The sequence below is a fragment of the Echeneis naucrates genome, chromosome 15, assembly GCF_900963305.1.
Source record: "Echeneis naucrates chromosome 15, fEcheNa1.1, whole genome shotgun sequence".
NCBI classification, from domain to species: Eukaryota; Metazoa; Chordata; class Actinopteri; order Carangiformes; family Echeneidae; genus Echeneis; species Echeneis naucrates.
The window spans coordinates 3055428-3081225 of record NC_042525.1 but is presented as its reverse complement, the minus strand read 5'-3'; the positions used below and the strand labels follow the sequence as shown (position 1 = coordinate 3081225).

Below are 25798 nucleotides of genomic sequence, written 5' to 3'. Positions count from 1 at the left end.
TGTATATTAATGTAATGTGCTTGTACTTTTTAGAGCAGTTTTGCTGTGCGTGCTACATTTTTTCCTGGGGAGAAAGCGCAGCGGCGTGCCTTTGTGTCGGGCAATTAAACTGAGATTGTAATTTGCTGTTTTCCGTGAAATAGTCACGCGGCTTGAAGGTCAAGGGTCATGGGACCTTTCGACGGCTTTTGCATGAAGTTCCTGATTGCTGCGCTGATTTTATCGGTGTTATCCTGCAGAACGCATCGCAGCAACTTAATATTGAGTAATGACGCCTGCGACGTGGAATTATCAGGAGGCTACGACCTCTGACCTATAGATTTGCGGTGGATAATTTGCAGCGATGTTTGTTGGTGTTATGAGGGCACTAGTGCAAGATATAAGAGGCGCTTGAACACGAGTCTCTAATGTTATTAACTGGTTTCTGCATGCCGATGTCGTAAATTTAGCTTAATGTGTATTTACAGCACACACGGCGTCTCATTTCATCCTCGTCACTCGCCCCCTGTTTGTGTTTTGGGATGTGAACTATTCAAACGTCCCCACTTTTATCATTTACACATTTGATGTGATTCACAGTGCAGACCAATGTTTTATTCCTGCTATAGATTTTGTAATCTCAACAACAAACGCCACTCACCTGCACGTCCTGAATGCTCACTTGGAGACAGCAAAGAGTGGTTCTTCATTGCTGGGGGGTGGGATAGAAGCCAGTCATGCTGAATAGATTGTAAATTGTGGGCGAGATATAAGCACCTTTATGTTTGCAGCCTGCCATTGTGCTTCACAAATGACCCAACTGGCCGCAGCCATATGGGGGTCAAACTCTTCTATTCTTCCGCCTTCCTACACAGTGAAACCTTTCAAGAGCTGCACCGTTGTCATTTTCTAGCCTGAGACATCATGAGATAGAAAATGGAAAGTGTAGAATTGGGGCCGTGGCAGCACCTGCTCGCTCCACTGTGATTTCTGTAAGGTCGCTCAACTTTTTCTAAACTTCTAAAATCAATATTTACGTTCAGTGGATCAGGTGTCTGTTAGAGTTGTGAAATAATGTCCAAATCACCTGACGGCAGCTTCGTTGAGCTCAGCACAGCTTGTTTGGATCTGTGAGTGTCAGGTTTCGATGTGTCTGACACACAACTTTTAATATTATGCCTCAGTGTTTTCGCCAGCGATGTTTTTCAGCTGCTCTCAGTGAGAAGCTGCTGACAGCAGCGAGTCAGCTTGTGAGCAAACAGAGTTGGTCCGGTGGAATTGGGGGAAACCCAAAGTGAGCTAAAAGGAGTTCATGTTAGCGAGGTGGCGGGCAGAGAATAGACTCCAAATGCTGATATTGCTGCATCAAACTTTTAACCAAAACTAATCACTGAATCCAAAGGCTTCAGCGAAGACAAAGCTGTTTGTCTTCGCCAGTTTTGAATTGAATAGAAACATGCATACAAGTCCTCCTACTTTAAAGCCCTTTGGATTAAACTGTCCACCACAAACCAGAAATTTAAAATTAATTTCACGTGGAGCCAAACAGAACGGAATGACTGTTTGGCAGGAGCTGATGTTTTTACCTGCATTTCATTTCATTGTGTTGTGACTCTTTGATGCAGCATCTTCGGGTGCTTTGAGCTCAGAATTCCCAAAGCGATTATACAAAGTTAATCTACGTGAAGCAGAATAATCCAGAGAAGTAAAGGGGCGATTGGCCTCCGTGGTGTGTTCGTGTGTGTGTGTGTGTGTTTTTGTGTGGGTTTAAACCCGTATATATCATTCATACACATTCCATAGATAGACACATAAATCCCCCAGAATAAAATCTAATCAGATCATGTTGTCTCCAATATGCTGCGTACGTGCCGTTAATGTTGTTTGTGTGTGAATCCAGCCGACACACACAAATATTCGAGTTCCTACCTGTCACACTCTATTATCCATCATTGTGTTGGATTAAGCCGCTGACTTTCTTCCACCTTGTCAGATATAAGGCAAAGCAGCAGCGATAGTTTCTGGATTCTTGACGCATACCTTTTGTTTGTTCCTTTCACCCACTTCTGCGTCCGCAGGTCTCTGCGTGTGAGCTCATTTATCTGGTCTCAAAGCAGAGCTCTTTCTTCAGCTTTTTCATCCTTAAGTAATCAATACTAGTACTATGAATTCAGGTCATCCTGGCTCCTGTGGCTTTTCTGCCTCCCGCTCTCTTTCCAGCTTTGTCTTTATTAATCTCTGTCTCCCTCACTGCCTCTTTTTCCTCCCTCTTGTACCATCTTTGTCTTGTCCCTCTCTATTCCTGTCTCTTCTTTCCCTCTTCCGTCCTTCTTCTTCTCTCCTCCTCCTGAAAAATTACTTTGCCCATCTGGACGGAGCTCTGCTCGGCCGTTACGCTATTAGTCCTCGCGTGGCAGTGATTTAAAAATAGATCAGAGTCGCGAATCAGAATTAGTCAAGACTTTTCTTCCTCTCCAGCCCTCTTTTATCTCTCCTCCTGGTACAGTGAACTCTATTGGCTGCTGTTAAAAATGGATCTGAGATTGAAAGTGAAAAGTTAGCAAGGAAATGTCTTACCTTTTTTTTGTTTTTTAAATCTCAGCTCAGTGTGTGTGTGTGCGGCACTGTTTGTCAGTGTGTGTGTGCACCGCCTGCGGACTCTTCGCTGGGTGCTGTCTCGCGTCGAGCGGTGTGTTTGAGAGGCTTGTCGAAGTAAAGCTCCTGTCAGCGCCTGGCCAGAGGAAGTGTACTGATGAAAGGCCTCTTCATCATCCTAATGGGATACACAAACCTCTTAACCAGCACTGCTGCCACGGCTGCGCCCGGGTGAAGCCGAGGAGAGAGGGGAAGGAAAAGCTCTGAGTGACTAGCTGGCCCACAAACACACACACGCACACACACACACACACACACACACACACACACACACACACACACACACACGCACACACCAAGGACCACACTGAAAATCTACAGCTCATAAAAATGTACAGTGTGAACACAATGCAGAGGAGGCGTGGGGCTCTGGGCGGCCTCTGGTTTGTGAGCGGTTCAGTGGGCCACAGCCAGTTAAAGCCCTTCTGTCCACTGGAGCCCCCCCCCCCCCCTCACCTCTGTCCAACCCCCCTGTCCTGGCATAGACGTGGAAAATTGGGAGAAGCACCAGAAAAATGTTGCATTATACTGATGTGGTGTCTGAGGCTCCATCAGTTGGTTCGTCTGCTGATTTGTGCATCAGCTGGCTCGTTTGTTTGTAAACTGGCTGTCGCCATCTTGGTTTGGCCACCTCACGTTTGGAGGAGAATGTGGAGATGAGGAAGAGCGAAGGTGGGGGGGGGGGACTAACCTGCCCGGTACTCAACCCTGATGGGTTGGTCTGCCAATCGCACGGTGGCCACGGCCGCTAATCCAGCCCATCCTTTAAGCTCTATTTCCCCTCGAAAGCAGCCATCATTTCAGAAAAGTACATCATGTTGTGCTGAAGAGTTGAAACCAGAGACTGAGACTGTAATAATAAATAAATTCAGGGAGAAATAGGGCCATTTTCCTATAGATTTCAATACAGTATGAGTTTTTACAACCAGTGGCGTTGCCCCCAGACGGTCAATAGTGACTGCTTGATAGACTCATGATCTGTTGGATGGATTGTTGTCCAGATGTTTTCGTTCCCCAGAGGATGCATCATATAGGCCGTTGATCCCTCCGCTTTTCCTCCTGTGTCACCAAAGCATAAAAACATTCACACACACTCAGACATACACGGACACACACAGACACACATTTTCATAGTGAAATGTCTCCATAAATGTTGATTGGGTTGCTGTGACATCTGGTGCATATGTCCACGGTTCCCAGAGGATGAATCCTAATGACGTTTCCATGGTGATGACATTTGTTTGGAGTGAAATGTCAATAATAAAGTTAAGTACACACAAATTTGCAATAAGCTGCAAACATATGGATATTTGTTATCCACAGATTTAGTTTCTGACCCCTGATCCCTTTCAGCTGATAAACACCTGCATGCTGACGGTAACATTCCCAGTGTCAGCAGAGATACTGACACTTTTAAGGTAGATGATGGTATAAATAAACCTGCTGAGCACGTCTTCGGCTTCTACGTTTTTTTTTTTTTTTTTTTTTGTGTGTTGTGTTGTAGTTGGGTTTCCAATATCTGGAGCCCTGCTACAGTTCAACCACCGAGGAGGACACGGGGGGTCACAGGGGTGTGGCTCAAAGTCTGCTGCAAGGGGGTGACAGACTGAGGAGGCCGGAGAGAGAGATCGGGAAAGCGTCTCTCATCGTTATTGTCACAATGCTGTGCACTCTGACCACTCAGTGTCACCATCAGTCTGTGCCGGCCCTGGGCGTCTGGTGGGTGACGCTGTGCCTCGCCTCCCTCCTTCGGCTTGTACACACACACACTCACACACTCACACACTTATGTTTTATTCGTGCACGCTCTCTTCGTCACCGCCATTTCTGCCAGTCCAGTCATACATGCACACCCGGCCCGAGGCGATGGGATGTCCTCTTTTTATTCCTCTGCAGCCCAGTCCCCCATCCTTTCCCCGAGTCAAGGACACATTCCTGTAACAGATAACTGAGGGGGGAAACAAAAAAAACACAACAAACAGGAAACTTTTGACATCCAACGGCAAACATAGCCTCATGAATGATTGATGCCCGAATGCTGACTCAGCACACAGGGGAGAGAACCAATATTTTGACCTGAGACATAACAAGATTTACATTTGTAGCGTTGAGCCGAGGCACACACAGCCTGTCCAGGTTGCAGATAACTTTGCAGAGATGCTACGGGTCCCTTTGTGCTATGAAGAGTTTTCAATTCTCAGTGTTTCACAATCTGTTAGCGCCTGAGATTGCCAGATATGGAGAAGCTGGCCTGTCCTCAAGTGATAGTCTGTGAGATGCTTATGCTTTCGTGATTACTTTTATGTTTTGGTGCCGCACTGCACTGAGATTACCTGGCAGTCAGTGTGGTATGTTTTTCTCTTCGTATCTTGAATTGCACATTTCCGACTGAAGTTTGACTTCCTCTGGGTTTCGAGTTGTGTTTTTTTTTCTTTCCATCGAATTGGAGAAACAAAAGGCGCCAGGATGACTTTGTCAACTGATTTTTATTTATTTATTTATTTATTTGTATATTTTTTAAAGTTGTTTTTAAGTTTAAGTTTAAGTAAGGAGTAATGACTTAAAATCAAAGCGTAGCGTAGACCCAGATTCCTCTTCACTGAAACAAGAGGTCTGGCAGGATGTCTCATCTCGTCTCCTTTTCTCCTTTGGCCTGATTTGAGCGAATGTGTCCAAGCTGAGGCGGGGATGGAAATTTATTTTGAGAAAATGATGAAGGGAGGTATAAAAGGGAGTGAAGTAAAAAGATCAAAAGGATAAAACAGCCGTTTGCTTTGGGATAGCATTATTTTTGCTTACATGCCCCCCCCCCCCACACAGAGTGAGGAGGTCGAATTGCTCCTCTATCTTCAGCCTTTCCATTTGTCTGCCCTGCTATCTCCACCTCTCCTCTCATCATCTATCTCCTCCACTGTGGACTTTCTTCCTATTAGTGCCCTAATCTCTCCAGTCCCTCGCCGTACCTCTCTGCTGCCTCGCTATCTCCCCGCTTCTATCTTCATCTGTCGTTTTTATTTTAATATCTCCTTAAATTTCAAGTTATCTTTAGAGACTTCCTGTTAATAAAATCCAGGCGTTCATTTAAAATACAGCTATTTGATGTCCTTTTTTTTCCCATTCTCAGATGAGTTATGCAATGAGAAAATGATGCTTGTAGTCTGTATATTTAAGGAAACACACAAATTTATAAAGCTCACAGCACTCTGTCTCCTTCTCACACACACACACACACACACAGAGGTTAGCCCACAGCATGTTGCTTGTTGTGCACCGCATATCTTGGGATTTCTCTGATGCAAGGGGACGCAATGAAGGAACAGAGTGACGCCAACCAGGCTGTGTTTGTGTGTTGTGATCATGCATGTGCATACGTTTTTGTTTTTTGTGTGTGTGTGTTTTTTTTTTCCTCCTTGTATTGTCACATCTGGTACACTGACTTGCCAACGTGTGATTTGTGAGTTGAGATGTCTGCGCCAGTGTGTCATTCGGTGTACGCATTTTTGACAGCAAGGTCTGCTCGTGTCTTCGTACATACCCTCTAATCCTCTGCTTCTCTGTGTGTGTGTGTGTGTGTGTGTGTGTGTGTGAGTGAAGTTGTGTGCACGGGCTGTCGATCTGTTGTCAATCCAGCTCATCTCCTCATCTGTTCATTAGCATGACGGAGGAGCTTTTCTGCCAAAGCAGTTAGTCACAAGAATCAGCCCCTGTCACAACACATTACAGCAGCCACCATCTCCTACAGCACCGGCAATCCTGGCAACCATAGCCAAAGCCTACAGTATGCACACACACACACACACACACACACACCAATCAAAAGTTGCACTTGATCTGCACCCAGCGAGTGTTTCTGTCTTTCTGTCTTGCTCTTTCTGTTCACATATCCTCCCTCCCTCCCTCTTCAACCCCTCTCCCTCCATCACTTGCCTTACATCAACCAGGTCACCTGTAACGACCCCTCCACCTCTCACATTTCTGTGTCCTTCCCAACCGGCTCTATTTCTGTCTCCTGTCCTCCTGCTCTGAGACTTTTCATTTTTAATCCATGCACGACACTGTTTTAGTTCACCACCCCCACCCCTTGCCATCACTCTCCTCTCTCTTCATTATCACCTGCTCGGGGTGTCTGGTGTGATTTGCACAGGAAGTTTGATCCAGTCGTGGTTTTTCTCGCTCACGGTAGCCGAGATGCCATATCAGATCATAAAGAACACATATGTTGTGACGCCTTTCGCCGGCTCCCTCTGATGTTTACGGATCATGACACTTGATAGTATATCAAACATAACCTGAAAATTTTCAACAATGTTCGGCTTTTGAAATTCTGAGAGCTTTTTAATTATGAAACTGTAAATGAGATCCTTGCAGACGATGTGCTTGAGTGCAGATGAAAGGGTAGCGGGAACTCAAGATGGCTGACTGGGGCGACAATTGCGGGGTGTTTGGGTGAAGGACATGTAATTTAACTGTCTGTGTGTCTCCAGTCTTACCGGAATCCCTGATGCTGGTGGACTTACTGGTTTTGTTGTGGTTTGTGTGTGTGTGTGTGTGTGTGTGTGTGTGAGAGGTCATGTGCTCGACCCCACCCATGCTTGGTGTGTATTTATCGCGAAGGAGACAAAAGGTGGGTGAGACAGAGCGTGGATGTACCTGTAAGGCAGGAGCTGTCAGTCCTCGTCTCAGAGCGGCCATGAGACAACACTGACCGGCATCGGACAGCAAACGCCCAGAGACGGGCCCGGGGGGGAGTGTGTGGGGGAGGGGGGCGTAGCAGTGATAGAATTAGTTTTCATTAAGAACTGACTGTGATTACTTTTGACGAGAAGTGCACTATTTACATGCATAATACAGAATCCTGTCCTCTATTTTCAGAAATTCAAAGAAAAGATGCTGAATGAGTGCCTAAGTGTGTGTGTGTGTGTGTGTGTGTGTGTGTGTGAGAGAGAGAGCAGTAATCTGCTCAAGGAGCAGTCAGGGAGGACAGAGGAGTGACCTGGTGAGGTGCAGTTAGGAGAGAGGTGAGTCAGAGGACTGGAATGAGGTTGGTGGTGGTGGGGGGGGGTAAATTTGCCTCTGGCCCCACTTAGGCAGAGACAACGCAAGTACAGTGGGATGGAGGGTGAGACATAGGAGGGGTGGGTGTGTGGGGGTGGGGGGGTAGAGTAGGTAATTACAGGGGCCCAGAGAGGAGAGGCCTGTAATCAGCCTGCCCTTAGAAAGGAATGCAGCTCATCTTCTCATGTAATTACTGCCATTTAAACGGCCCCAGCTTCCAAACACTCATCCGACTGTACTGCTCACCTATTCAACACACACTTAGACAGACTTATGTCAACAAGGCTTCCTAATAGAAGCGGTGAGGTGGCAAAAGCAACAGATAGATAGAATATATGTGTGTGTGTGTGTGTGTGTGTGTGTGCGCACCGGCGGTAATGGCTGTGTAGACTGCCGGCCTCTGGAGGAGCCGGCTCCATGTGAATACCTGCCATGGCAACCCGCCACTCCGGTTAGATTTGCGTAACTCTGGTGAAGCAGCTGCACAGTGGTGGAGCAGACGAGCTGTGGCGCCTTACGCACAACACGTACAGTTATGTCCACACACACAGACACACACACGCCCAGTCTCATTCTACCATATGAGTTTGACCTCCTCCAAGTAATAGTTGTGACATTGGTCTGTAATTTCGAGAGGATAATAGGGAAACAACATTGTCTCACCCACTCTGTCTCCTCTCCCTCCCTGTTCCCTCACCCCTCTCCCTCCCTCCCTCCCTCCTTCTCTCTCTCTCTCTCCCCACCTCTGATAGTGATTGATAGTGGTGTTTGTGCGCTCCTGTGTTCCCATGCAGTAGGTGGTCGTCAGGGCACACACAAAACAACACAGGGCCACTTTTTGATGGGGCTATGATTAATGAGCGCCGGCGGGGTGGGGTATGATGGAGGGGTGGATGGCGCCCCCTAGCTGTAACTGAGCTGTGATGTTGTACCTCTTCTTCCTCTGCTCTCTCTGCCTGTCTACTGAAATGTACCAGTAGCAGCAGTGGGATCACAGCTCCACCACAAACATAAATCCTCTTAGCGCTCCCACTCTCGCAGTCACACTCACCCACATGTTCAAAATCACAGTCAAAGAATCTCGCTCAGAGTAGGCCGTCCCTCGGATGCACGCTGGGTAAATATAATGCTCACTCTGTTACAAACACACCCGACCTGCCTCTCGCATACACAGCTTGAATAGTGTGGGTCCATGTGAAAGAGCCACAAAATTATCCACCATTCACCCAGTTATCAGTAAAAAAACAGCGCTGACTGTCGCCCTGTCATTGGTTCTTACCGGCTGTCTGGAACCACGTAGTTGGATAACATGTTTACATTTGTGTGTGCGTTTCCCCCTCTTGTACACCCCACAACAGGGCTGATTAAATGTCGTAATGACTCTGAAGGCTTATGGAGAAAAAAAAAAAAAAAATGAGACAGAAGATGAGTCCTTTTGAAAAAGGGCAGGTCACACTTCATTTACAATTAAAGGGTTGCAGGATAACTCACCTTGCAGCTAGGAGTGTGGGATAACACTCTATTTACAAGCAGATCTGTGAAAGAGGTCTTCCAATCTTCTGCAGTTTTTGTTGTGTGTGTATCTGTGTGTTGCCGTGTCCTCGAGCTTGCTTTCTCTCCTCCAGTTGTCCGGGCATGCTGGATGGACAAGCAAAGCATTTCTGTCACTCTGCATCTCCATCACCGGCTCGGACTTCTCCCTCTGCCAATCTGTTTTCCAGCCTCCTGTCACCTCTCGCTTTCTCATATTCACCAGCGCACAGAGCTTTTCCATCCTCGTTTCTGCCACTCTCCGTCTCTCTCAGATTACATCTTTCTTCCTGCACAATCAATTATACGCTTCCCCTCGTATCTCTGTGCACCAGGGGAGGCTTTATTGCCCCCTTAGAAATAGCCCTTCTGCAAGCGGCCTCATTAACGTGTTGGAGCCAATCAAAGATGCGATATTTCCACTGCCAATGATGAACTTCCAACAATTCGCAGTTCACAATTTCCTATAACAAACATGATTAGACATGTGACTCTGGCTTGATGATATCTGGCCTTGATAATCACGAACGTTCCCGTTATGTTATCTTCTTGGGTGTGTTAGCTGAGCGGCGTTCACAAGGGGACGATATCAGTTAGCAGAGTTAGTATGTGTTATTCCTAAAGTCATCTAATTAAGATATGTTAAATATGCCAAATAACACGAGAATGAAACCTTTGACATTGTTTTTTTCCATGGATACAGAGAACAGCAGCTGTTAGAGGTTAAGTTGCAAAAATAAATGCATCAGCTTCAATAACACCACATGTTCTTCAAGAGAGTGCAACTAACTAACTGTTTGTAGCTAAAGATGACATGTAAGCGTTTGGAATGTGTTTTTATCATCCTTTCATAGCGCTAACTTTGCTCTCATGTTTCATAGTTTGTGTTAAATTGACCTAATACATCTTGGAGCTGGTGCAACGAAGATGAAACAAATACTGAAAAAAAAAAAAAAACCTTTTACAGATGCTGGTTAGGGTGAGGGGGAAAAATAAACTTCAACAGCCACTGGCAGTGAAAGAAAGTATAAGAATCAAGGGAGGATCTGAAGAGGGAATGTGTGTGTGTGTGAGAGAGAGAGTGTGTTAGTTCGATAGTCACCATGGTGAGTACAAAGGAACAGGCTGTGCAGCCATGTGGCGCCGCTGCAGGTTGGTTCGAGACGAGAGCAGCTAAGGCCGACGTGTCGAAGGCTCCACGAGAGTCCGATCTGCGTCCTCCTTAGCAGGAGAAGTTCTTAGAAGAAGCCTTGCAGCCCCCTAAAAGAAATTAAAAAAAAAAAAAAAGGTGTTTGCTGGTCGCTGGTGAATTAACGTTTTCATTTATAATATGACAAATTTTTACCTTCACCTGTGTTGAACAGCGAGGGTTTGCTTCTTCTGTCATTGTCTGTTCAGAAGGGTGAACGGCAGCTCCAACCACACACACATTCAGTGATTTTCCATCGAGCGTCTTCCATCTTTTTCCGTCTCTCTCCTGGCGTAGTGACTTGTTTTCAGGCTGATGAGGATGAGGTCAGTCTGAATATCAATCACTCAATGTAATTGTCCTTTAAGGAAAGCAAGGAGAGAGCGTCTCCCTCCATCCATCTCTGCCTCCTTCGACCTGCCTCGGTCGGTGTGTGTGTGCGTGACTGCACCTCAGGGGGCTTCCTCGCAAGAATGATGATAATGAGCGAAATTGAGTGCGGATGATGGATATATGGTCAGCCAGTCAATGTTACATAATGGCGTCTGATCACTCTGTATCTATTGGCCTCGCCCCCCCAAGCATCATTGTCATATTTGACTGTCTGTCTTGGCAGCCGTTTTGTGGGCTCAGCGAGGCGGCTGCGATTCGTAGCTGAGGGCTACGACTCTTCCTCCATGTGTGCGTGTTTACATTTAAGACTGGATGTCATTTTGAAGTTGACTGGATCTGCACAAAGTGCTTTGAATCCAGCAGGCAAGAGGGAAGGAGGACTGGAGTCAGGAGAGGGCAAGAAGGAAATCATTCTCACGCCAGATGCTGAGCTGGAGAGCAGAAGGGGAGGAGGTGGGACGCTGCGTCGTGGTTTGTTTGTTTTTGACCTCATAGGACGCAGATGGATCTTGCCATTCACAGCCTGTTCCTGTGTTGTTTAGCTGCTTACAAGGATCCCTCCTCTTCCCCTGTGCATTATTCTCCCACCCTCACCCGTTTCTGAAAGCAGCGTTGGGACAGTGGGGGCACTGGAGGGGACAGTAATGACTAACTCTGTAAAGGTAATGATAAAGTACAGATGCTTTAGACTCAGCTCTGGCTGGAGGCGCTGGGGCTCAGAAAATTACAGTCGTCCATGTGTGCGTGCTTGTGTTTGTTTGTGCGTGTGCTTATGTGTGTGTGAGAGAATGAAAAGAGGGTGGAGACAGACGGGGGATAGAAAGAATAACAGAGACACTCTCAGTCGAGCTGTAGACAGACAGACATTGCTGTGATTTATTTTCCTCCCAAGTAACTACAGCAGTCCACTATTATGGACTCTGTGTGTGTATGTGTGTGTGTTGTGTATGTCTGCTGCATCATCTCTCCAATCGTCTACACGTCTGTCTTGACCTGCCTTCGGTCAGCCCTCCTGTCTTCTCGTGTTGTACCTCTCTCTCTCTCTCTCCCTCGCTCCACCACTGTCACTCCGAGACTTGGTGACACTGTGGTGAAGCACGCAGCCACACAGGAATCTCCTTCAGCCGTGCCATTTGAATCCATTTCCCATTTGCAGCTAGGTGCTGTATTAGCATAGGTTGTCATCTCGTGTCTAGATGTGCGTGCATGTGAGTGTGTGTGCTGCAGAAAAGAATACCCAGACGCCTGTGTTTGCTTTCTAGCTGTCTGCTGTCTATCATTAGAGTAATAAAAGACTTGCTGTGCTGCACTGCGAGGAGTTCTCGTCTCCAAGGCTCCTCCATTCCCCACAAATTGCCAGCTGCTGAGTTCTGATGGATGTTTGTACGCTGGCCCAAAAAACACAGGTTCCACTTTAAACCCGCCCCCCCCCCCAGCTCCATTATCTCAGAGGGAGACAGGGAGAGAGGAGAGAGGAGCTCTCAAGTTTGCCTGCTACCTCTGTCATGCAAAAAGTGTTTTAATTAAACTGTGCTGGCCCCAGAGAGAGAGAGAGAGAGAGGGAGAGAGAGCTCTCCTCCCATTCTGTCTCCGACTGAAGCGTCGCCGCTCCACTTCCATTCTCCGTCGTCCTCTCTCTCCCTCTCCATCTCCATGCCCCCTCTCCTCTCATCGCGGCCTGAAGAGTGACAGGCTGTGTTTTTCAGCCGATGTTTGAACACAGAGCGATCAATGCCGGACAAAGGGGAAAAGAGCGGGGCTGAGGTGGGTCGGGGGGCGGCGACACAATTGGTTATTGACAGAGAATTCAAAGTCTGAAAGCCTGGTGGCAAAACCATCGTAAGAGGAGAAGTGAGGGGATGTGAGGAGAGAAAACACGAGACAGGTGGCCGGGGGGGGGGCGGGCGCGGGGGGGATGAAGAAGACTTGACCATAAGTGCAATTCATGCCCAGGGTTTTAGCAAGACATTGAGATGTGTTAACTTTTATTATTCATTGGTTGCGTTTACTTTCATGAGTACCCACTTGCATTATTGTGCACAGTTAATTGAGTGTATGTAATTGACAGAAAGTGTGGAACCTGACAGGGTGTAAGCTGGGCAAGCAGAAATAAATGCATGTTTATGCGCGGATTCTCGTGCGTGTTTGTGTGTTTTGTTACTGCTCTTTCTGCTCTGAGCTTTCCCAGCGTGTCTCTTGTGTGTCACTGAAGTAATTCAGCATGATGTTGTTCTCATGGCTGCAAGAAGTAAACTCAAAAATGTAGTTTTCAGGTTCAAATGTGTTCTCTTGTCCATCAAAAGAGACAAATATGGCGGCGCCGCTCACGCCTGTTACAACATGCAGCGCGTCCATGAACAAACAAACGTGAGCAGACTGTGAGCTTTGGTGTTGCAACTACTGCGAAATTTTAGCAATCAATCATAAAGAATTATGTGTCATTACTGCGGTATCGGGATGCTGAAATGTTTATATTTTCAAAATTCCCTTGAAATGAGACACCTTAACACAATACACCTTTACAAAATGTGTAAAGGTGAGAAAGGCACGAGCTCCGATGGGGACAAATACGGTGAAACATCACAAAAGTAAATCCAGTCGCAGTTATACGACTTTATTCCAACACAATATTTAATAGTTGCCTTTTCTTCTGATTGGTTCGCCTGATGGGGATTCAGTTTTTGTGCGTTCGTAGCTTTGTTTTTTTGCTGCACTTCTGTCGGGAATACAGCAATACGACGATAGAGAGTGCAAAGGAAAAGGTGGGATGAGAGCAAAGTTTTTAAAGTGTAAGAAAAAAAAGCCTTCCTTTCTGAAACTTACTGGAAACCTTTATAATTCTTGTGTTTATAATCATCGGCAGGAGAAGGAGGGGGGTGAAGGATGATGCGTGCAGCGGCGAGGGTTCAGTCAGGGGTCACGGGTTAGTGAATAAATTTAGTGACTTCAGAAGAAGGAAGCTACCTCCACCTCTCACGGTGGAGGTAGGCGGCCGCAAAGTTCTGCTGGTTCGAAGCTGTCTCTCTGTTCCTGCCTCCCCGCTGCTCTCCCCCCTAATGCCTCCGACAGAATCTGTCAAGGGGAACGGCATTCGGGATCGTGGTGGGCAAGTGCTCATGTTCCTAAAATAGGAGATGGTATCTTTCTGAGTAGTTTCTCTTGTTCCCTGGTTGTGGCATAAATGATCAAGTTGGGCTCGATTAATTTTGAAAAACTGCTCACTGCAAATTAGCCCCAGTTTAAATCTCTGCTCATTCCCCTCAAACCTCTTTCTCTCTTTCTTCACTCGCTGAATGTGGAGAATGAGATTTAATAACCGTAATGCTCTGTTTTAAAAAAAATAAAAAAGCACAATTACCCCATGAGCTGTGTTTAAATGCTTCTGTGTGTGTGTGTCAGTGGCTGGACATGCCCTCACTGTTTTGGCATCTCCTGACTGCAGCTGAGTCAACCCTGTCGATCCCCTGCACTCCGCTCCAGTCTTCCATTTAATGCATATTGAATTCAGATCATTTTCGTTAGCAGAACCGTGTTTTTCCACCGGAGGGGTCAGACCCATTAACAATTTATAAGAACTTGAATTTACCTGACAGAAAAAGTCAGAAGGTGATGACAGATACTTCACCGCTTAGGGAAAACATTTCAATTATGTTTTTGTTTTTTGTTTTTTTTACCCTAACCCGGGTATCAACTGATAATCTGTTCTATTAATCTCTGAAATTATGATTAATAATTATTTGGTGTTTACTCTATTAAACACCAAATGAAGGAATATCTTGAGGGATAGTGATTTTCTTCTGCCCGTAAAGTTCAGCACCAATGATGGATGGCAGTTTGTGTCATTATATTGTGAAACCTAATACTTGTGAAACTATCAAGTTAGTTTTAGTAATATTGGACAAATTTGATGTGTGTACAGTAAATGTGCTGACCCTTGAAAACAATGTAATACAAATCAAAAGTATCCTTGCTGACACACTCAGCAGCAGCAGCCAGTTATATCGCAGCGATGATATTGTGCGTTGGATCTCTCCATCACATTTAGAGCAACAAGTCAGACCGAAGAGGTCAGAAATATCGTGTCCTTCCTGCCAGGAGAAGCTCTTTGCCGCATGGCCGGGGGGGATGTGTCACATCGGAAATGTCAGGGGATAATGTGCGACGAGCGGGACCTGTCCGTGGAAGGTCAGCAGCCCTGCTCCCGGCTGAGAGGCGCAGACTCTTCCTGCGACGCCAGAGCAGGAGGCCCGCATTGACCAGATTACCGGCAATAATGTCACCATGTCACTTCATTTATAGTGCAAGCTGTCAGCACCTTAAATGTCTCGGAGTGCACTAACAGGGTTTCCTTAATGTAAGCAGTGAAACTCTGCTGACAGAGCTGCTCATACATGCCCCGAAGCTGGACTGAGACACACAAGACAAGCTGTCATGCACCCAAGCGCTTCCAACAGTTGTGTGAAGGCTTCTTGTTCCCCGTGGGCCGCATTTGTCATTTTGTTTATTTCCTACCCCCCCCCCCCCCCCCCCCCCCCCCCTCCAACAGGGAGGTCAGAGGGGCAGGATCACTTTAGCACGGGTCAGCCATCAGCTTCCGTCTTCTGTGTTTTCAGAGAGCAGCGACTACAGCGAGGCCGAGGTCCTCCCCGACTCCTTCCCATCAGCCCCGGCGGAGCCTCTCCCAGAATTCCTGCTGGAGCCGGAGGACGCCTTCATCGTGAAGAACCGCCCGGTCCAGCTGCGATGCCGCGCGTCGCCGGCCACGCAGATCTACTTCAAATGCAACGGGGAGTGGGTCAATCAGAACGACCACGTCACCAGGGAGAGCCTGGACCAGATCACAGGTCTCTCTCTCACACACACAGACACACACACACACACACACGTGGTAATGTCACCTTGTATTTCACAAACATAAACATCACGCTCAATTACAAACATCATTTTCAACTACATAATCCATTAGCTCCTGTAGGGTTTTATGTGCACATGAACTGCTTCTGGCCTGCAGCCAAAGCATTGTTTTTATGTGCTGTGAAAGATATTTCCCTGACTCTTCCTCTCCCCCCTCTCTCTCTCTCTCTCTCTCTCTCTCTCTCTCTCTGTGTGTGTGTGTGTGTGTGTGCACAGGTCTGGTGGTGAGGGAGGTGGACATCTCGGTGTCGAGGACCCAGGTGGAGGAGTTGTTTGGGCTGGAGGACTACTGGTGTCAGTGCGTGGCCTGGAGCTCGGCCGGCACCACCAAGAGCAACCGCGCCTACGTTCGCATCGCATGTCAGTATCAAGTCAGAGAGAGAAAGCAGAGGGTCAAAATGTTTTTCTTTTTTTTTTCCTCCTGACACGAGTCAGCTTAAGTATATATATGCAAATACATTTGCTGTAGCACTCCCCCTGATAAAGTGCGCCGCGGCATGATTGACACTGTGCATGTTTATGAGGATTTTGGGGGGGTGACGCAGCGACAGCGACAGCTTTTTGGGGTGAATGTGTTTCTGTGTGTGTCTGTGTGCGTGTGCTGTGTTTGTGTGACACACACACACACCACCAAGATAAACAGGGTGTCACTCTGCTGTCACAAGGCAGCCGTCACTAATTTCTGACTACGTCTGTGTCACCCGCTGTAGACCTGAGGAAGAACTTTGAGCAGGAGCCGCTGGGACGGGAGGTGCGACTCGAGCAGGAAGTGCTGTTGCAGTGTCGCCCCCCGGAGGGCATGCCCGCCGCGGAGGTACGCCTTGCACTCGTCGCATCTCACATTCGTGTTCTTGATGCTGATGGCTGGTAAACAGTCCAAACAAATTTAGTGTCTTGCAAGTTCGTGAATTTTAGAAGAAACGGTGAAGCAGAGATCTGAATAATCTAATGATCAGTCATCCAAATTTATGCAACCACATAAAGTAAAAGGGAGCAAAGTAAAGGCCAAGCTACTGAAGTTACAGCTACGTGGCCCCATCAAGAAAAAAAAAAAAAAAAACTAAAACAGATAACGATCAGTAATAATATGCTTCGTTTTTTGAGCAATAAGGCAAAAAAAGGCAGCACTTAAATCCACTTAATGTCACGTTTTCATACTGAGCTGCTCCAACTCTACTGCAAAACATCAGACAGTTTTACTCCTCTCATAAAACAACAGTGCAATGATATATTGAAAAACAGGAATTATTCTGAAAAGTAGATTTTTTTTATCACTTTGTAAATATTCGTCTTCTGCCTTTTTACTGGCTCAGGGTTATTATATGACATAAAAGCAACAACATGATATGTGATTATAGGAGAACGTTTCACAATAAATACTAATTACTGTGTTCTTGTCCAGCGTTAACAAGAAAGATGTGTCAGAAATAAAAGAAGCCACAAATGATATTTTTCTAACCTAACAATCAGCAAATATTGACGTTGTCTAAATCGATAGCGAACGTGATGTGTTTTCAGCTACGGTTTGGGATGTTTGCTGAATGGTTCTGTGTGTGTGTGTGTGTGTGTGTGTGTGTGCTTGTGTGATGTCTGCTGATTCATGTTTATGCATACACACAACGATTTATGTGAGGAAATAGAATTACATGAAGTCCAATTTTTCAAATTGGGACGCAGAGGGATGAGAGTGCGGGAGCTTTGTGTTTAAATGCAGCAGAGTTTCTGTTTTTTAATCCACTGGTGTGCATGTGTCTTCTCCTGCCTGCCTCCAGGTGGACTGGCTCAAGAACGAGGACGTCATCGATCCGTCACAGGACTCCAACTTCCTGATCACTATTGATCACGACCTGATCATCAAACAGGCCAGACTCTTGGACACGGCGAACTACACCTGCGTGGCTCGGAACGTGGTGGCCAAGAGACGCAGCAGCACCGCCACGCTCATCGTTTACGGTAACACACGCGTCGCTCCTCACTTCCTGTCATTGATGAGACGATGTTTTGGTGATGGCGGTGACGTTGCCCGTCTCGTTCTCTGTCAGTGAGTGGGGGCTGGTCTTCTTGGACCGAATGGTCCCAGTGTAACGCTCAGTGTGGGCGGGGCTGGCAGCGACGGACACGCAGCTGCACCAATCCTGCCCCTCTGAATGGAGGCGCCTTCTGTGAGGGCCCGCCCTTCCAGAGAGTGACCTGCACCAGTCTGTGCCCAGGTGAACTTCTGTTTCAGACAAAGTATTTGTGCACTGAAATATCAGGAGATTGTCTGGGGAGCTTTGTTCCAATAAGCGTGTGTCTGTCTCTGTGTCTGCTGTTACTTGTCAGGATGATTTTGTACTATTGATGACTTTATCTGTAAGGACCTGCTTCAAAATTAGATGCTACAACTCGAGGGGCTAGCCTTTGAAAACAGACTGGGCCATTTTGCAGGAGTGAATTTGAAATCTCGTTCGGGGTCTGAGTGCCCAAAGTTGTTGTTGTAGAACAAACTACAGAATGCGTTTCGCAAATTGTAAAATAATCCGTTCACCGTCACCTCACTTCCTGGACGTGCTCTGCCCGGAGTGAAATCTCTGCTACCTACTTTCAGTGGATGGAGGCTGGACGGAGTGGGCAAAGTGGTCTGCCTGCGGGACGGAGTGCACCCACTGGCGCAGTCGCGAGTGCCAAGCCCCCCCACCCAGGAACGGAGGAAAGCACTGCAGCGGCAGCATGATGGAGAGCAAAAACTGCACCGAGGGGCTGTGTACACGAAGTAAGTCACAGGATCAATTTATTTGAGCTGGGGTGGCTGTTAAATGTCAAAAAGAGAGTTACCATTTGCCTGATTTCTATTTCCTAATTCTTCATCTGGTCAGTACAGATCTGCGTCCGTGAGGTTCAGTTGAGCTGTGAGAAAGTGCTGTTTCTGAGGTTTCTATAGGGGTCAGTCCTCTAACAGCCTATTTGCTGCCTCAGGTGGTTGTGGACTTGATAATAGCAACCCCTCGCAGGCTGATGTTTCTCTGCTCATAGTTCATTTTTATACGGTGTGCTTTATTTCTCAGCAGCACTGTATTTCCAAATTGTTTAGGCGTTGCAGTGTCAATGGGAGCGCCAAAGAGGAAGAGAGAGATGAAAGGAGCAACTCAGACAGATGTTTCTTGAGGGAGAATTTAGGCTGACAAAGAGAGGAAGCAAGTGATCCACGTCTGGAGAAGCACAGATAGAGAGAGAGAGAAGGGGAGGGATGGAGCAAGAGCACGCCAAGGGAGTGTGTGTAGAGTGGGAAGCAAGCATGACATGGCCAAGTTGAAAAATTAGCACAGAGAAGAGCATATGAGAGTGAGTCAGACTCGCACTGACACCCAGTGTGCAGCCCGTGATGAGCTGGGAGGAATCCAGCTGACAGCGCATTAGAATCTGGGAGACGCGCATCCACAGAGGCAGCAAGATGCGTTCAAGTGCACGCATAAAAAAAGAACGAAAAAACCCCAACACGCATACGTATGGGCACACAGGACCAACACACCCGAGCATAAGGACAGGCCTCGTAAAATGCACGCGCAGCGAGGCGGGGGCAGGCAGAGGTTGGGGGATCGTATCCACATTAAGTGCAGCACTGCGCCTTTGCTCTTTCAGACCTACTCATGAGTCCTGACATAAACAGGCTTCCGTGGAGCAGCCGGATTAGACAAATATACCGTCTGATGCGGCTGCAGAGAGCTGCACATTCTCAGGAGGCCGTCTGCAAAACATGCACTTGAGCAGCTTTGACATAAGAGGAGGATGGTGTGTGTGTGTGTGTGAGGGGGGGCACATAGGAAGGCTGTGCAGGAGAAAATCTGTGAAGAAGTCATTTGGCAAGCTGCAGGGGGCTGACTGACTTATTTATTCTCCCACCATGTTAATATAATTACTCCTTGGTCACAAGTGTCCTGATGACATTAGGACTCCTTTCATTCCTCACATGCTTCAGACAATCAGACGCTAACTCGGTGTCTCACTCGCAGTTAATCCCTCTGAGAATCGGCTCAGTGCCCTGATCATAAATGTGAAATGCTCCGAGACGCCACAAACCGCCATCCAACATCCTAATAGCTGCAGGTTCAAGGAGACCATTTGGTGTTCGGGGGAGATAAGAGCTGCTTGGTGCTGACACCGCTGCTGTCCTCTATTTTGTGTAGACAGTTGTCCCCAGATGTGAGTCTTTGATTGTTTGGATATTAAGTGTTTGCTTTCTTGCAGGATGCCTTTTATATTGAGTTTTGTTTTTTTTTTTTTCAATTGCCAAGCTATTGTTTGCTTTTTTTATTGTCTTTCATTTGCATAACAAGTAATCCATCCATTTTTATGTTTTGTGTTTCTTTTTCTTTTCTTCTTCTTTTTTTGTCTCCTGTTCAAACAGATAAAAAGATTTCTATTGAACATGCAAGCCATCGTAAGTTCGCCTTCCCATGACTTCACTCTTCCACCCCATATGTGTGCGTGTGTGTGTGTCTGTTTGTGTTGAGTTCTAACATCTGTGTCATGCACGTGGACCTGAATGTGTGCAGCATTTTCTGTTGGGTGTGTCCATCCACACTTCGTTGTCACTTCGAGTTCAGCAAAGTCTCGGCTCACTTTATCCGGGCGGCTTGCCGACGTTGTTGCGCCTGCTTGTCAGTTGTGTTGACTAAGAGCCGGCTTCATGTTTGCACATCGCTTCACACTCCTTCAAAATTATTTCACACAAATCATTGTGAAATTCAAATAGGAGCACACAAACATGATTATAGTAATGGGTGAAAATGGGACACCTCAATAAGCTTCAGAAGCTTGAGAATAGATGCAGAGTAAAGAAACCAGCTCGGAAATTCTTCCAGGTAATATTTTGGTAGTAACAGCTGCTCTGAGTACTGAGACTGACAAGTATGTGACATTTATCGTGCTCACACCTGTTGACCTCTACAAACCGCACAAAAACTTGTACATTCAGTTAACATTTCTTACCCTTTATAAGATTTTTTTGTAATCTTAAAAGCAAGAGAAGGTATTTTTGAAAAAGGTCAAAGAGTCTGTCGTTAAGCTAAAATACACCCATCTTAACGTCACCGTGAGCTGCTGTTCCGAAGCCTTCAGTTTGTAGTTCGGCCGCGGCCATCTTGGTTTTTTTTAAAGTAGTAGAGACCATATTTGGAGGAGAAGGTGGAGCCGAGGAGGAGTCCAGTCCATCACTCACAGTGAAGCCACGCCCCCTATTGCATTTATGGTGTGTTATCCTCCAAATGGGAGCATCAATTAAAAGAAAATTAATACAACGTTGGATTGAGGAAGACATGAAACTAAAGACTGAGACCATAGACTCATTAGGAAAGCCTTTACTGAGCTAATAAATCAGTGAGAAAAAAAGACCATTTTCCCATAGGCTTCAATATAATCTCATGTTTAAGGCACACGAGCATTTATTTTACTCTGACTCAGAGTCTACATCCACTTTTCAATGCAAAGTGAAAAAATGAAGTAAATAAAAAATAGCATGCGCTAATCATGAAAAAGTGTAATGTTGCGTCTTAGTTGAGGAAATAGTTGACGTGTCTGAGAGGAAACCCTGCAGACTCCAATAGAGAGGAAGCTCTTTGATCCACAGGCTGTTCAGGGGAAAACACAGCGCCTGCTGGAGGGATATAAAAAAAAAAAATCATTTGATTTCTGTGTGACTTTCAGTTAATCTGTGATACAGTTTACATTTGAAGTGATGGTAATTCCTCTGGATCAACGTGATGTGGGCTCAGGGGAGAGCAGCCGCGGTAATGCACCTAATTCGCCATTGTTCCGTTTCTGGTAATAAGTGCGGACGGCTGTCGGATTCGGTTCCATCGCGCCACGTGAGCGCGGCAGCTCTCTCCTCTGCCTCCGGCTTTCCTCTCCTCCACCCTTCCTCGCACTCTCTCTGCTGCTCTGTGGCGTCTGCGTTCCCTTCCCCGCTCCTCTCCACTTTTAACACCAGGCCTCTCCTCACACGCTGCCTTCCTTATCTCCTCAGCACACTTATAATCCCTCTGTCCTCTCAACAAATCACAACCTTATCTCACTTCTTCCTGTCTGTTTTTTTTTTCTTCTCCTCTCCAATTGCCTCTCCTGTAGCTCTCTACTTGTTCATTTATTCCGCCTGTCTACTCCTTCTCCCTATTTTTTTTTTTTTTTTTCCTCCTCAAAGCTCGATGCTCGCCTTCTCGTCTTTTTTTGTGACCGGCTCACGTGTCTGCGTTGGTTCTGGCTCTGCTAGTGTTGGGGAGCCGCGGCTTTGTTGGGCCTGCTGACCAGTCACAAGCAATCACCCGGCAGGCGACAGGAAAGGGAGACCAGCGGGGAGCAGGTGAGGGTGAGGTCAACCCGTGACCTCACCCCCCACGATCCCTCCTGGGGTTATTTACAGCAGTTTATTTTATTAATTTTTTTTTTTTTTGTTTTCATGCTTGTCTCGATACCTCGTCCACTTTTCGAAAGTGTGTGCCGCCTCAGCACATCTGTTAACCTTTGGTGCAAAATGCACCTCAGCCGCAAAAACACTTTGTGTGAGTCACGCTGCCGTAACTCCAATAGGACTACTTTTCTCACTCGGGTGTGCAGTGAACTAAAAAACAACTTGGGGCGCTGCAAAACACATATTATTATCCTCTATTTTTGCATCCACAAACAGCCAAAATAATTTTTTGATCTGTTTTTTTGCCTCTCACAACAGTGTTGCTTTTAAGCACGTAATGATCCAAGCCTGCCGCTACAGCACTCATCCTTGTCATTATTATTGATAACAGCATTAATTATAGGTATTGCTGTTATTACTTGCAACGGTTACAATTAAGGATTTTCTCCTCACTGTTGCCAAGTGCTTTTTCTTTGTGGGAACTGTTGGCTTTCTCTCTATAAATATGTCTAGACCTTAAACCCGTTAAGATGACGTACAAATACATAAAATGTAAAACAGAAACCAAATTAATCCAATTTGCACATGTTGTGGATGGTAACAAGGCTGCAAATCAAAAAAACCTTCTTGCTAAATTGAATAATCTCGTTTAGTTTAATTTAAATCGGCTGTAATTGCACAGAATGGTGTTTGTGTGCACAGTTTACCTGATGTGGTTACTGTGCGTGTATCTAAGTATTGAGACGAGCGGTAAAAGGATCGGAGCCCAGAAGATAAAGATGTGACTGGAGCCAAACTGAGCAGCTGCTTTATCTCTGCAAGCATTTTCATCTTAAAACAACTCTCCCAGTCTGGACTCATCAGTCACTTTGATCATGTCTTCTTTTCCATACGAGGAGTGACTGTGACGCGACTCCTTAATGCAATTCCAGTGTAACAGATATGGAAACTGCTCACAGTCCTTGTTCTGTGTAAAATGCATGATCAGGTTCAGCTGAAGATCATTTTCTGGCGGCACGCTGAGACACCCTTTTCTCTCCTGATATAAGTGTCACTTGGAACTCATCGGCATAATTTTCATATCTGTAACGTTGAAAGACACACACTTGATTTGACTTGCATGCATTTTAACACAGAGAAAGGACTGTGGATTTCTGTCCCCATCTGTTGCACTGCAGTCGAGTTGGGGCCGTAACAGACATGAGGAGAAATTAAATTAGCCGGGATCTTGTTAAATTCCCGACTGGGCATGAGACGGACGTGAACAATGGGAACCTACTTTTGAAGATTACGATCTCACCTGTGGAAAATGGAGGCCGCAGCCATTCCCATCACTAATTCATGATTCATTTTGGATTACTCAGACGGATCAGACCAGACAGGTCTGGTTTAGGATCTGTAGTCCGAAGTTACGTCACGAGTCCCAGAGCTCATGGTGACGTTGCTTGTTTTGTCCAATCGATAGTCCGAACCCAGAAGATATTGAACTTCCTATAATACAGTGATGTGGGAATTCTCTTTTTAGTAGCTGGAATTATTTGAATTAATCAACTAGACTTTTCTGCACTAACCTCGACAGCTATAACTAATTTCTGCTCTGTCCTGAAATTTCTCTGAATGGATGTTTTACTCGCCCCCAGTTCCTGTCTCTTGACAGTGTCTGTCACTGTGTCCCCCCCCCCCCCAGCGCTGGCCCCAGGTATGGGTGTAGCAGTCTACGCCGGTCTGGTGGTGGCCCTGGTGCTGTGTGTGATCCTGGCGCTGTGTGTGGGAGTCCTCGCGTATCGACGCAGACGCCGCCATCTCCACGGAGACATCACAGATTCCTCGTCTGCTCTCACCACGGCTTTCCACCCCGGCAACTACAAACCTCCCAGACAAGGTGCGTTCACGCACACACATACTCCCACTTATGATTCAACCAGTGTCACACATGTCGATTCTCTCTCTATCTCATTTTGTTTATTTTTTTCTTCACTCCTCCACATTGGAGAACTTTTCATTTCATTATCACCCCGCTATTTATAACATCAAATAAATGAATTCTCTTTATTCTGTTATCTCCTTGTGCTCAGTTAATTCTCTGTTCTTCACTGCATTCGTTTTTTGTTTTTATTTTATTTTAAACATTCGTTATGCTATCCCTTCTCTTGTTCTTGCCATCAAATTTTAATTAACAACATTAATCCATTTCACTCATGTTACTTTTAGCACTCTCCGTCCTGCCTGTTGCCGTTTCTGGTGATAAAAGAGCCGCTTGTCTCTTCTCCTGTGTCCGCAGACAACCCTCACCCTCTGCATCCCTCGGCTCCTCCGGATCTGACGGCCACCGCCGGGGCTTTCCGGGGGCCGCTCTTCTCCCTGCAGCACGGTGTCAACGACAGCCCCCACAAAATCCCCATGACCACCTCTCCCCTGCTGGACCCTCTGCCCAGCCTCAAGATCAAGGTGTACAACTCCTCCACCCTCTCCTCCCTGGAGCTGCCCACCGACATGGGCCCGGGCGACGGGGAGATCCTCAGCCTGAAGTCGGTGGGCACGGTGGGGAGAGAGCGGGATTTCCACAGCCACACCCTGTCCAGAGAGCCCGGGCTGAGCACCAGCGCCACCCTGGGCAACCTGGGCGGACGCCTCACCATCCCCAACACAGGTAACAACACATCCTGCCGCACCCAGCTTCCTTTTCATGCACAGATGGAAAGATTTATACGACCTGCCCAGATAATTACACAGAAGACAAGATAATTCATGATGCCTTCACCTTCAGGTGTCAGTCTGCTGGTCCCGCCCGGTACAATCCCCCAGGGGAAGTTCTACGAGATGTACCTCATTATCAACAAGTGGGACAAAACAACGTGAGTCTATTTCACTCATCTCCTTCACAGCCACGTAGCAGAAAAGCCCTCATCCCCAGCTCAATCAGAAGAGCTCCCATGCAAAGGCTCATTTGAAGGTTATTTCACTTTTAGATTAAAAAAAAAAAAAAAAAAAAAGGTATCAACATGACTCAACCTCTTCCACGAGTGGAGCGAATTAATTTCTTGCCAATTCTCTGGAAGTTTTGATATTCACTTTGCCTGGATGACACAGTGTTCCTTCACAGTTTGTGTTATTGTTGCGTTACAGGCTTCCCTCGGAGGGCAGTCAGACCGTGCTCAGTCCCGTGGTGAGCTGCGGCCCGTCCGGCATGCTGCTGAACCGCCCCGTGGTGCTGACGCTGCCTCACTGTGCCCAGCTCGACACACCTACCCCCGACTGGACCCTGACGCTGAAGACTCAGACGCACCAAGGCGCCTGGGAGGTCAGACAGTCACACAGCGAGGTGCAAATAGCGGCGGGGTGTGCCGACGGCGGACGTGGCTTCACTGACGCTTTAATGTTTTTGCTTCAGGAGGTGCTGACGGTGGGCGAGGAGACTCTGTCGTCTCCGTGCTACCTGCAGCTGGAGGAGGAGTGCTGTCACGTTCTCATGGAGCAGCTGGGAACGTACGGCCTGGTGGGCCAGTCCTGCCCCCCGCAGCCCGCCTGCAAACGCCTGCAGCTGGCCCTGTTCGCCCCCCGGGCTCCCTGCCTCTCCCTGGACTACAGCCTCCGGATCTACTGCATCCACGACACCCCGCACGCCCTCAAGGTGTTTACTTTGTGCTTTATATCTGAACCTCCCTCACTCTGTCCTGCTGCTTTCCTTCATTTTTTCCTCT

The 25798-nt window shown here is 46.9% G+C and overlaps 1 protein-coding gene across 1 annotated transcript in view; it reads left to right on the top strand.

Moving 5' to 3' along the window:
* unc5b (unc-5 netrin receptor B) overlaps positions 1-25798 on the top strand; it is a 47227-nt gene that overhangs the window by 15084 nt on the left and 6345 nt on the right. The window contains exons 2-13 of the mRNA XM_029520911.1: positions 15415-15645; positions 15932-16075; positions 16426-16529; positions 17488-17668; positions 17758-17925; positions 18303-18467; positions 20100-20132; positions 23785-23979; positions 24379-24747; positions 24865-24952; positions 25224-25398; positions 25489-25728. Coding sequence (XP_029376771.1) covers positions 15415-15645; positions 15932-16075; positions 16426-16529; positions 17488-17668; positions 17758-17925; positions 18303-18467; positions 20100-20132; positions 23785-23979; positions 24379-24747; positions 24865-24952; positions 25224-25398; positions 25489-25728 — 2093 coding nt within the window. The remainder of the gene's footprint in view (positions 1-15414; positions 15646-15931; positions 16076-16425; positions 16530-17487; positions 17669-17757; positions 17926-18302; positions 18468-20099; positions 20133-23784; positions 23980-24378; positions 24748-24864; positions 24953-25223; positions 25399-25488; positions 25729-25798) is intronic.